General features: G+C 45.5%; 1 protein-coding gene across 9 annotated transcripts in view; it reads left to right on the forward strand.

The window, feature by feature from the left end:
- Window positions 1-4,877: 4,877 nt before the first annotated feature.
- The window catches only part of fbrsl1 (fibrosin-like 1), a 267,754-nt gene continuing 259,490 nt past the window's right edge, over window positions 4,878-13,141 (forward strand). For 4 of the 9 annotated variants that reach the window (XM_030358554.1, XM_030358556.1, XM_030358558.1 and 1 more), the window contains exon 1: window positions 4,879-6,546. In XM_030358554.1, coding sequence (XP_030214414.1) covers window positions 6,250-6,546 — 297 coding nt within the window. In that variant the 5' untranslated portion in view covers window positions 4,879-6,249. Of the gene's footprint in view, window positions 6,547-6,852; window positions 8,683-13,141 lie in introns of those variants that run through there. The other 5 variants (XM_030358561.1, XM_030358562.1, XM_030358563.1 and 2 more) reach the window with 3 other exon arrangements.

Here is a 13,141-nt window from a genome sequence, read left to right on the forward strand (position 1 = left end):
ACCCACATAGAAGACTGAGAAAAGTGCATGTGGGTTATTGGTTTGCGTGTGTGTGTGTGTGTGTGTGTGTGTGTGTGTGTGTGTGTGTGTGTGTGTGTGTGTGTGTGTGTGTGTGTGTGTGTGTGTGTGTGTGTGTGTGCGTGTGTGCCTGCATTATTACTTGTGACCGGGAATGATTGCGTGGGTGTGTGAGTGAGTGAGTATCTGTCTGTTTGTTGCAGCTTCTGAGGGTGTGGTGGCACAAGGCCTAATTGCAGTGTGACAAGGGTGGAAGTGCTTTTCTGTGGAGGAACAACAGAGTTAAGTTGAATTGTGTTAAGGAATTCCTCACACCCCGTTAATCTGTGTTTTTAAGAAGTAACAACCATACCAATTGGGGTATATTTACCATTTTCTCTCCATTGTTATTGCATCCTTCGAGTGAATCAGTCACAATCGGTTATGCTTGACAGATCCTAATTCCACGTTTTCCCCTCAAACATCCTATTCACAGCAGCTTCTTAGGTAAAGAGAAAAAACCCGACATGATGATAATAATCGTTTGTTTTTTGAGTGAGATGAGTCGATTCAATTGGTTGGGTAGAAGCTGTTTCACATCTGTGCACTCGATGCTTAGCCCGCTGTGATGCTTCCGAGATGATGCAAAGATTTCAGTGCTGACACCCATCGTTGCACGCGTGCAGTGGCGTGTTACGCGGCGGTGCAGCTGACATCTTCTTTGATAGTGATCTGGTCCGAGGACATCTTTCCCCAGAAGCCTGGAATTACACTTTTAAAAAGTCGCTGAGAAGATTATTAATGCCTAGCTACACCGAATATTTACTTCTACTGTGTACTTTGTCAGCAGACACCTGTATCCAAAGTGACTCAGAGTGAATTTAAATATATGCCTTAAAGGGCCCCTATTTTACAATGCCCTAAATTATACATGCCCCTATTCTACACGCTTAGATATTGAACTGGCTTGTTATGGCTCATCTTAAGCACATCCCCCTTAAAATGCAGACATTAAGAATAAAACACCTCTACACCTCTATCAACTGGTAGAGATACCTTTGTTGGAAGATGAGTTTTATTCTGGGATCTATTGCATAAGTCTAACCATCGTGGGCAAGGTTAGGGTTTTCGGGGAGGGGGGGTGAGGGTATAACACAAACTCACTCTTCTGCACAAATGGGGTCCTTTGCTCCCCCCTCCTCCAAATGCTAGCTCTGGAGAGTTATTGACCAGCATTCAGTGCTCTTCTCTGAAGAGCCACTTTTTCATAACAACTGTTGATGTGATTTGGGGCGAAGGACAGGCGAGAGCATTGTTGCCTCTGCTTCTGAAAGACCTCAGGATGGCAAGGATCAATAATAACCATTATAGCGTTTGGCTGGGAAAAGATGACGCAGTGCCCAATCTGCAAACAAGAAATGCTAAAAGTCTTGACTGACAGAGTAATCCTTGTTTTAGAAACATAAACAAATAATATTAATCTGACACTAAGTTCTGAAAAGCAACAGCTTCCTTGTACAACATGTTCCTTTGGTGGAATGCCGTAATACCAAATATTTTATTAGTGTGACATTTACTGTGGCATTTATCCACATCAATCTCTTAACTCAATTTATTCCTCTCAAATAGCAGGTCACGTTGCTAATTTCACCTTGAATGATGCCCGTAATAAAAAGCCAATTGCCAGTTGGAGGGCCTGCCAATAAATCCAGCTCTCTTACACCCTGCACAGAGGCCAATCTTTCTGTTTGATTAAACTTTGTTCTCTTGCGAGGGAAAAAAACACTAAGAGGCACTTTAGATTACCGATTTATAGGCTACTTTATTGATGCCTTGGAATTATTGATACATAGATACCATCGCTATTGTTTGGTCAAACAAATGTCTTTTTTGTTGGCTCAGTCTTCTGCACGGCGACGCCTGCTGTTTTGATTATTGATAACAAGCCCCTGTTGAAAGATTTACAACAGCTGTTAGTGAGACCGGGACTCTGTGTATTGTCGGCGCGTGTGTCAGGAAAAATTATGAATGAATTAATAGTCCATGTTCCATGCAAGACAAACAGATGTTTTCTTGTTCTTTGGTGCAACGGATCAGAGCACTGAGTAACAATGTGTACAAACAGCAAGAAGGGGAGAACTAGAGGGAGGGGGAGAGAGAGGATTTCTGACGGGGTGAGAAATAAAGAGATTAAAGGGATAAGGCAAGAGCAAAGACAGAGCAGAAGAGAGCGTAACACAGCAAAATAAAGATATCTGAGGACGGCAAGCAAACACACGAGTCAAGATCGTCTCATGCAGGCAGGATGTGACACGTGTGTGTGTGTCGAGACGAGAGGAAGTTATATATTTCACTGGCTGGTCTGGAGGCCCTTGGTCCTATAGCTTGCAACAAGGTCTCGAGGGGGAGAGAGAGAGAGAGATTGAGAGAGAGAGAGAGAGAGAGAGAGAGAGAGAGAGAGAGAGAGAGAGAGAGAGAGAGAGAGAGAGAGAGAGAGAGAGCTATAGCTACTGAAGGCCTCAGGCAAATCTCTTGTTGCCTGTACATTGTCACCACACTAACGAATTACCCCGTGATATGTCTCGACAGACAGAGAACCCCGATAGGCATATAAGTTATGTTCTGTTCCCCTGCAGCGGTTAGTCAGAAACAGAGATGTTTCTGATCTAACTCAAAAGACCCACATTAAAGCCAGCTCCCCAGCAAAGGGGCAGACAGATTCAATCTAATGGAATCATTGTGAGGGGTTAAGAGTGGGTTGAACGATAAACCGCATTAATTATCAATGAATTTGCTCTCCTTTTGTGAGCGTTTTACAAGAAAGACATTGTGTGTATTTGTGTATGTGAGTCTATGTATGTTTGTGTCCGTGCGTGTGTCTATGTGTGCCTGTGTGGGGGGTTATTGCTGGGGCAGAAGTTCATTTTACAACACAGACGTGGATCACAGGATGATAGTATTTTCCATCCAGGTGGAAAAAACGTTGGATGTCGAGTCGACAATATAACATTATGAAGCCTGCTGAATTTATTTTCCACACTGTATAACATTGGGAGGCTGTGTGTCTTACAGCGATGCGTCGCCGTTGTATGAGATCTATTGATTTCTCCGATATTGCCTCAAAGAGTAATGGAGTAAAGGTCCTGGCACTTTCTTTTTTTCTGCTTTTTATTGCTCTCATCTAAACCCTTGCTCTTTCCTTCCTGGGCTCTGCTACAGTATACCGACGTTTAAATGAAGATCTACAAACACACACAAACACACAGACACACACACACACACACATACACCAAGCACAAAAACCCAGACGTCAGTGGCAATGGCTCTTTTAATGGCAGGAGAGGAAAGAAACGTAGGAAAGAGATATGCTGCTGCTTAAACATCAATACAAGAAAAAACAGCAAGACAAGCGCCTTCCTCTCTTAGCTTATGTGGCAGCTCGGGTCTAATCGTTTCAAAGAGATGGGGGTTTGAAAGACTGGGGATGAGGGAGCCCCACACTCGCTACCTATGGATTAAGCTTTCCCAGCAAATAGTAGCATGGAGGAAACAGAGGTAATCTCTATCTTCTCCTCCATGGGCCCTGCTTAGCATACCTGGTCCCCCTTTACTTAATCTCCTTACTGAATTAGTTCCTCTAAAGCTGCTCAAACAGAGACGGCTCTGTGAACTCTAGGCAGAGCAGGTTATAGTCGAGTGATGCCGAGAGTCGCTTTCGACTTTCTACCTCCTGGCTGAAAGGTCAATTTACTCAGCGATTGATGTGTCGTGTGCCGGCAGATGGCTCACTCAGGACTTCTTAGATAACATCTTGGAACATCGAGGCTTACAGCTCGGCAAGGGTGTGTAGACACAGCTCTAAATATTTGAATGTTTTTCTTTTCTTTCTTGGAGGAAATCAAATGAAATCAAAAGTTATATGCATGACTGAACCCCCTCTCTGGGGAGGTCTCCTTCAACGCCTTATATTTAATATAATCTGTTCTTGGCTGTTTCAGCGCAGTAGTTGTTAACGTTCTTCCATGTTGATTCTTATTATCTTGTGAATGGCAGGGTGGTGTAGTGGCTACTGGCCAGGGTGTTCGACTGCTAGCCTACAGGTAGACCTACCAGGATTAATCCCCACTCTCTGCAGCTATATCCTGTGTCAGCCTCCTTGAGCAAGATGCCCTACCTCTGCCTGCTCCTTACATGAATCTGAATTCAATGAGTCCCTTTGGATGAGAGCACTTGTTATATGGCTATATAAGTAATAGTGACTAGGTTGCAGTACAGTAGCCCAACCTTGCTTGTCCTCTCGAGTCTAGTAAAGTACGTTGTTGTTCGCTAGTCATGTATTACTGGATGATGAGTGGATTCCTTTTGAGCATTTGTTGCTTTCTTTATATGGGGCTTACAAGGAAGTTTGGAAATGTGTCCTGATATCTCTTAATAGCCCACGAGCAGTTCCCCATTCAACGCCAAAGCAGCCAAACAATTGCTGGACATAAGTTACCTTTTTCCACTGGACATAGAGAACCACTTTAGCTATCTTTTAGTGTCTTCATGACACCTATTCAAACCGAGCAGGCAGGTTTATAGTTAGGCAAAAAAACATGCAAATGTTTCCTCTGGGGTATGCTTTTCTTTAATCATTTGATTCATTCCATTTTGATCTTTATGTTTAGGCCTACAAATACAGCTGTTAAGTATATTTACTACATGCCAGTAACAAGAAAACAAGATTTAAATTATTGCACATTACCAATTCCTACAACGTACCTTGCTGTGGCCCAGTGCTGTGATCTAAACAGAGGGCAGAGCATGTGGCGTGACGATGATGGCGTATTCTAACGCGGTCAGAATGGGAAGCTGTCAAATTGTGACACATGTACCCGGCATTTCTCACGCTGACAGCCCAACATCGGCGTGTAATGTGTGATGATGAGGCGCTGGCATTGACAGACGGAATAATAGAGCCTGGTGTCAAAGTGTGGGCAGGCACACTCACACACAAGATGGGAACATTTCTGTTTTCCAAACTAGCTAATTTAACCCGTAGGCAATAGCTGGAGGAAATACATCTGGGACTTATGAAGGTTGGGTGAAGATTTATTGTCCTTTTAATCTCGATTGAAGGGGGAATACGAGAGAAGAGATTTTAATCACTCCTGTCGCTTTAAGGACACTTATCAAAGCCGTATTTATGCGAGGAGAAAATACGATGAGGCACGAGCGAACTGAGCGACCAAGGACGGACCGCTCGCTGTGGATTCGTACAAATCCTACCCCGTTTCACCTGGAATCGCTTCGTCACATCGCTCGAGGAGTTTGATTACGCCGTGGATCGCTGTCTTTTTCGGACGGATCGGATCGTTTACCCACCAAAAAATGCGCATAAGTAGCTCGAGACTTGGGATTCCTGCCCCTCGCGCGCAGCAGCGTTTACGGTGGAACTTGTCATAGAGGAATACGGCGTAGCGTTGCAACTTGTACATCCCTGTACAGGGTTATTGGACTTATTAAACACGCAGAAGTAGTCCGTGTCCAGCGGGTTATTTGACGGATATATTACGGGCGCCTTTTTTTTTTTGACAGCGGACCATGGATTGGGTGGTGGAAAACCAGGGGCAGCAGCGGCAGCGGCAGCAGCGACATGGTTGCTCTGCACTGTCTGCGCTATGCAGCTAGGCTCCAACATTTGTGTTATTCCAATGCAACAAAGTTGTAAAGCAAGTGGAATGCATGGATTTCAACTATTTCGCCGTTTTGCGTCTGCCTGAATGAATAACGCGTCGACATAGTCCACACATCGTGACAAATACGTGTGGATTTGCATCGCTTTTTCTCGCCTGCATGTGCTACTTGGAACATTTTGTATAAATGTAGGAGATCCGAGAGGTTTATAGTCAAGGTCATCCCGTGAGTTATATTAGTCTACATTTGTCTATTGTAGTAAATAGACATACTCACACTCACATAAACATACACACGCTCACATAAACACGCACTCACATTAAAACACGCGCGCGCGCGGACACACACACGCACACGCACACGTACACACACACACACACACACACACACACACACACACACACACACACACACACACACACACACACACACACACACACACACACACACACACACACTCACACACACGTAATAATAGGCTACCAGAGTCGGTGTGTTATTTTTGGTTGACCGCACAGGGAGCTCCTCTACATTCGGTGATCTTACCGAGCGATTTCTGATTGCAACATTTCTAAAATGGATGGGAAATTGAAGCAGAGTCGGAGATCCCGTTCCAAACGCGAGAGAATACGTAGACGGGAGCCTGGCGGCAAAGATGCCCACAGTCCAAACCACAATTCGTCTTGCTCCGACAGAGAGCAAAGTCCTGGGAGAGATGCCTCCTCCCTGCGTGGTCAAAAGACCCCACACTCCACACCCGCTGCCAGAGCCTCTCGCCCCCCTCGCAGGAAGAGACCAGAATCCAGTTCTCAGGAAGAGGATATCATTGATGGATTTGCTATCACCAGTTTCATAACCCTGGACTTGCTGGAGGTAAGGGCTTTCTTGTCACATATGCTGGATGATTAGTTCAGGATTATGTCGGGATTATTTTGCTTCAATGATGCTTTTATCAATTGCGACAGGTCAGCCCTTAACAATTCGGTGTGGCTGTTGTGCGTTAGTTTTGGTTTGTGTGTTTTATTTGACGTTAGTTTAAATACAATGAAAGCAATCTCTTATCGGCAAAGACACACGCAGATAAGACATCAAAATGCCCCCCCCCCCCCCCCCCCCCCATCACACACACACACACACACACACACACACACACACACACACACACACACACACACACACACACACACACACACACACACACACACACACACACACACCCTGCCAAAATCATTACACTACGAGCATTGATTCATCCAACTCATTATAGTTTTTAATTAGACACCTGCTTAATTATACCCCCTTATGAGAGTCTGAGTCAGACAAACGATCATAAACATCAAGAAGAATACTCACAATAAATAAATACCGACAAGGAGGGGTCATTTAATCTGGTAGTCTTGACTAATAGTATGAGGTTGACCTTTAACCCCACCATTCCGTGTGGTAATACAACAACAACACCATCTTCAAAATAGTTATCTGCCGAGGGCTCATAATAATCTCACATCGCCATATGGCACGCAATAATAATAACAACAGCAGGTTGATACTCTCCTCTAACTCCCACAGCTAGTGTGACAATTGCATTACAGCTGACAGCAACATACACACCAGCAGTACTGCATAGCGGTGATTGGATCCCAACATGGACACCCAGGCAAAACAGGGAGGATCCACTCGATTGGAGCTGGTCGTCAATTTGCCACCTCCTATCTGTTAACACGCTTAACCTGTTCTGGTCATTAGTAATTATAGTTCTATTACATTTCGCTTGACCTGCCATATAGCACTTGGGACTGGGTGTTAAAGCTGATAGGGTTGGAGAGGATGTGTGTGTGTGTGTGTGTGTGTGTGTGTGTGTGTGTGTGTGTGTGTGTGTGTGTGTGTGTGTGTGTGTGTGTGTGTGTGTGTGTGTGTGTGTGTGTGTGCAAGTGTGCGTGGAAATGCACATGTGGTGACCATGCGCACAAGCATGTGGCGGTCTGAAGCATGCCTAAGCGGCTGTTTGCGGCGGTGTAATGCACTCTCATCATACATGTATGAGCAGACAAGGGGCCGTGCCGGATGACTGCAACCATATATGACAGCGGCTGACTTTGAAGATGACACGGCCTCCTTCAAGCCTTCACCCACCAGTGTCCTCGCTGTCAGAGAACAGGACCCCTTTTGACATTAAGCGCTGTACTGTCTGTGTCTCCACTGGGTTTCTCTTTAATAAAGAGTGGAGACACCCACTGCCGTTGATCCCGTCTTGTATCCGTCCGCAGTTTGGTCCTTTTTAGTGTGGAGTCATTTTTTTGTCTGCCCTGCCGATATTTAGTAAGTAAGCTGATTCCTGTATTGATATCAGTCTGGATACTCGGTGCCCTTGGAGTGCTTTGGCAGGAATGTGTCAAAAATCGTTTTTTCGAAGACTCGAGAGAAGCATTCTGGAAGCAGTATATTTCACTGTCGGGCAAACTGTGTTGTTAAAGAATGACATCAAGTGGGACTTATTGATGCACTGGAGACACACACTACAACAATAAACGCCACTATAAATCTGGTCATTGGAAATATTAGCAAGGAACGGAAAACCCAAACACGATAAACAACTTTAAATAAACATGAACTAAATTCATAGATCCCCCACCCACCAGTATCCAGTGCAACTCAAAACAATCTCCATTTGTATTTGATAGATAGGCCTAGAGTTGGCTAAATGATTTACTTGCCTGTTTTATTGCAGCCTCCCAACAGTAGCGCTAGTGTTCCTGCCTGGCTGCTACTGAAATGAAAACAGAGGGAGCACTGTGCTCCACCTGGAAAACATACCTTTTCAAAGCCAAACAAATGAGCCGTGATACAGCCCTGTGTGCGTCAAACAATACGACCTCGCCAGCTCTTCGGAGGCTGGGGCACCTCTTGCATATTTGGTTTGGAACAGGTGATGTTCTGGGCTACGGCCTTTCATGGTTCAGCTGCGAGTCCGAAACGGTAATAATAAGCTTCACACGATGTCTTTATTCGGTAAGTGTTGCCGTTTTATCAAATGCACGCTAAGCCTGTTAACAGCTGCTATTATTTTACTCCGGCCATGGTGACCCTTCTTTTCAATGGGTGAGATGTATCCGTCTGGCCGTCCTCTTGTAATTATTTGAAATCAGCCAGGCGTTGTTTATTAACTGACAAGGCCAGCAGCGAGTGAAACCCAAAGTGCTGGAATCGTTTAGATATTTAAAACGTTGCTTCGTCTGCGTATCAGTAATTGCTATTGCTTTTACCTAACAGCGTGTGTCATAGTGGAACCCATCACCTTCCACAAGCTAATTACTTATCAATTACCCCCAGGACCTGTCATCCTCATTAACCCCAGGAATAAAAAGCAAACGGCCACAGTTAGCGGGTTAGGGGGCTCAGAGAGGGCCAGGGCCGACCATTCATAGGTGGGGTGAGGCAGCCCGGTTCACCTTGACCTGTCGTTGTGTCAAGCGAGCAGCGGGCCGACACGGCGGTGTGGGCGCGGGGTCGTACAGCCGGGGCGACGGCCTCATTAGTACTGTCCTGCTAGCGGTGCTCCTTCGCACTCCCATGACATCAATCTCCCAGCCAGGGTTCTTCACACTCGCTGCCGCCAGCACAGTATTTACACGACGCAATCGTGTTCAGGATTCAAGCAGTTATGCCATTCATACTCAAGATCTCCTGCGAGTTCTTCTTCTTTTTTATTTGTGTTTATTTAGCAATTCTAGCTGATTTACTGGATTACTGCCATTCTAATGGCTGTTTTGGCCTGAGTGTGTTTTGTTATTGGCACCTTTTTAGAAAGAGATTTAAAAAATGTTGTGTGTTTTTGTTCCCTGTGTGGATATTTGAACAGTTTACTTTGCCTCCCTCTTCCAACTCTCTGCAGCCTCTCAGTTCATCCACTATCGCAGCACTCTCGGAGTCTATCCTCCATCCCAGCCTCTCTCACAGTCTCCCATCCCTCCACTCTGGTTGCTCCCCAGTGTGGGGTCTTGCTTAGTCTACCACAGCCACCGTCTATTCTCTCCGGCCCAAGGTTGGCAGGGGTTCCCTGGATGCGTGTTGACTCCAAACACGCTAGTTTGGCACTGTTGATATCCACGGCTCTGCGTTGATAGGATCAATCCCCTCCAGTCCCGTATCCAGGCGAGGGCTGGGCTCCATGCACTCCACCTCCGCCGTGTGCTCCCTTAACCTATTTCATTACATCTGAAAGCAATTTTGCTGCAGCAGCCGTATTTGATTACGCTGTGTTTATTTTCTCTGAATCCCATGGATGTCGGCGGCGGGGGGGGGGGGGGGGGGGAAAGCCGCTTACCTACTATGAAGAATACCTGAGCAAATTTGAGGTGGGCAAACAAAGCCCTTCTGCTTTGTTCCGGGTGCCTTGGCGTGATTAGACAAAAATGTCAAGCATGTTTCAGGGATGATCCGAGCGGCGCGGAGAACAGCAGCAGCCCCCGTGCTGATGCGCTCATCCCCCCCCAGCCGTGATGGGACCTTGTGTCTGTCTCCATATCGGCTGATTCATGCGTGATCCTTCTCTAACTGTTTGAATAGATAAAGGGTAATGATTTCTGTTCACAGTTGCCGGCGTCACCTCTTGAGGAATTTCCCCTCAGATTGTGAAGGCGGTATTTATCGGTATTATCAGGTGATGACAAAGAACGTGACACAGTCATCTAGCCGTCATAACAGCAGTGTGATTTTTTGATTTACTCTGACACTGGAGTGGTAAATCCCTCACGTTAATCTGTACTCATTCATCTGCTGTGACACCATTTAAAAGATTAAGTTCCCTTTTTTCTCTGTTTTGCATGATAAGTTTCCCAATTCACTCTAATGGGGATTTTGATTGAGCTCATATTACACAATAGCAAGAGCATGGAGCAAGGATAAAAAATATAATTTTGGCTACGGGCAATTTATTAATTTATTAATAGAGATTCCACATGGTATTGACTAACTACAAACCAGTTTATTTTGTCCCTACATTATTCTGAATAGATTTCCGTCCTTTTTATTCAATTCGTCGTTCAGATTAAGTGGAAGCCACTTCGACGTAAAAGTGTTCCAATTCAAGTATGACAGCTAACAAATGGCTGCCTTGCTGAGTGGGCCGTACACCCATTCTGTTAGAGTTGCTGAATCGCTTCACTGTCCCCCTCGTAGGGCTTCCCTAGCCAGACCACCGGGGAAGTCTGAATCCAAGTGAACATCAACAGAAAATGTTTTCTCTCTTTGAATTAATGGCCATCACCCTCTAGCCTCTGTTGGCCTCGAATCCGGTAACATATTCATTGCTCTGCACTCTCTCTGATATGAACAGCTCTCATTGTCATCGTGCATTGCTTTGCGCCTCAACCCTCATTGCTCCCGGCTGCACACACTTGGTGAAGAACAGTTCTGTTAAACGATCACAGCCAGTCAGAAACTCTTTATTCCCCCTCTCAGGAACAATAGGCAGGCAGGCAGGGACACCAGGGACAGTAACGTATGGAAGATATTATCGACACCTCACCGAGGATAGGGGAGCTGTGTCTGTTCCCGGCATCAAGGCGTCTGAGGAGCTCATTGAGCAGGCGTCTAGTTGGTTTTTTAAAAAGAGTGCGAGGAGGTTGATCTTGTCTTCTCCCTTGCTTTCTTCTCCCTCACGCTGATAGCCCTGTGCGTCTCACACGGGCAAACAACTCCTGCTATAATTAACAAGGCTCCCCCAGGCCCTCAGCTCATTGGCTGACACAGACTATAGAGAGAGAGAGAGAAAGAGAGAGAGCGAGAGAGAGAGAGAGAGAGAGAGAGAGAGAGAGAGAGAGAGAGAGAGAGAGAAATAGAGAGACAGAGAGAGGTGTCCTAATGCCAGTGGGATGTCCCCAAGCGCCCAATGCTCTCTTAACTGTCAAACCAACCACTGTAGTCACTTTGACACACACACACATACACACACACACACACACACACACACACACACACACACACACACACACACACACACACACACACACACACACACACACACACACATTGCTCCTTGTCACCAACAGGTAGCTGTAGAGTAAAAACTTTCACATAGATACAAATACTGTGTGGGTCTCTCTCCGAATAGACTCTAGCATGCACGCTAGTATGACCACTAATTTACGTACAGGAAGGATTGGTGCATCTGCCTCAAGCACTGCAGGATAGTGTAGTGGTTAGGGTGTTTGATCTCAAGCTCAAAGGCACTGGGTATGCTATTTGCTATTAAAGGTTTGTAACTGGTGTCGTGTTGATTTTTGTATTGAACAGCTTTGCCAAAGAACTTAAACTCTCTTGAGGTTTCCAAAATGGGGGTGCATTGCTTAGAACTAATTCTGATTAATTTTGATCTACAAGCCCAATAAAAGCCATTTGGTAGATGCTCATCATGATCGCATACATTCTTTGCAAGGGTGGCCCCAGTGGAAATCATACCCCTGGCGGTGTCTGACTCTACCCATTGAGCTACACATATTTAATGTTATGATTCACTGATGACTTCACAGCCTACAGAACAGAACAGGATCTACAGGCACAGCCTGGTATTTCTAAGGTACTCCTGAATCTTTATTGTCCTTGTCTTGCTTGGTTTCATGTGCTGCCTACCAGACGTTGTGATCGGTGAGCGGAAACACAAGAAGTGTAGCCTCTATTCCAGGAAACAGTGCCACTCGATTCATAATAGTGTGAGCATGAGGATGTCTAAGAGGAAACCCCTTAACAGATGGATTCAAAGCAATCAAACATAAAAGGTTGAGTATTTTTCATGTATTCCCCTTGTATGTTTATCAAAAGGAATACGTGATGTCTTTTTGTGTTACAAGAATGCCGCAGACACAATGACACACAGTGCGTGGGGGGATGCATGGACATGGCAGGGAAAGGCATGTGGTTCGCTGGCAGTAGGCCAATGAATCCATTTCCTGCTTGGCTTTGTGTACGGTGTGCAGCCTTCCTGTGTGAATTTTTTCACTGTGTGTGAGTGGCAGGGGTGGGGGGGGGGAATCTGTCATTAGGTGGCTGCCTTTCGAATCTTCTCCCCATTGTTGGCACCTCCCTCCCCTCTACTTTTACCTCCTCCTCCCTGCTCCATCAGTCTCCACCTTGGTAACACAACTCCCCGACCGCTCAATGGAATGTCAGATAAACACATGTCTTTGACGTTTATCATCCAAACGACGAAACCTGCTGTTCATTCATCCATCGTCATCATCATCGGTTATTTTTCGGATGGATTACATTTTTTATAGTCGATCCTTCCAACCCAGTATTTATTCGTGAACGTTTACTTTGTAATAATACAGAGACAGGATTATATAGTTCTCAAAGGTGGCGGATTAGATCAGGTGATGGCTTTTTGTCGTCTTGCTGTGCACTTTGCTAGAAGGGATCATGCATAAAGAGAGAGTGCTGAAGAACCTGCTCGCAATAACTCTCTCCCCAG

Source organism: Gadus morhua, chromosome 6 (genome assembly GCF_902167405.1).
Source record: "Gadus morhua chromosome 6, gadMor3.0, whole genome shotgun sequence".
In the NCBI taxonomy this organism is placed as follows: domain Eukaryota; kingdom Metazoa; phylum Chordata; class Actinopteri; order Gadiformes; family Gadidae; genus Gadus; species Gadus morhua.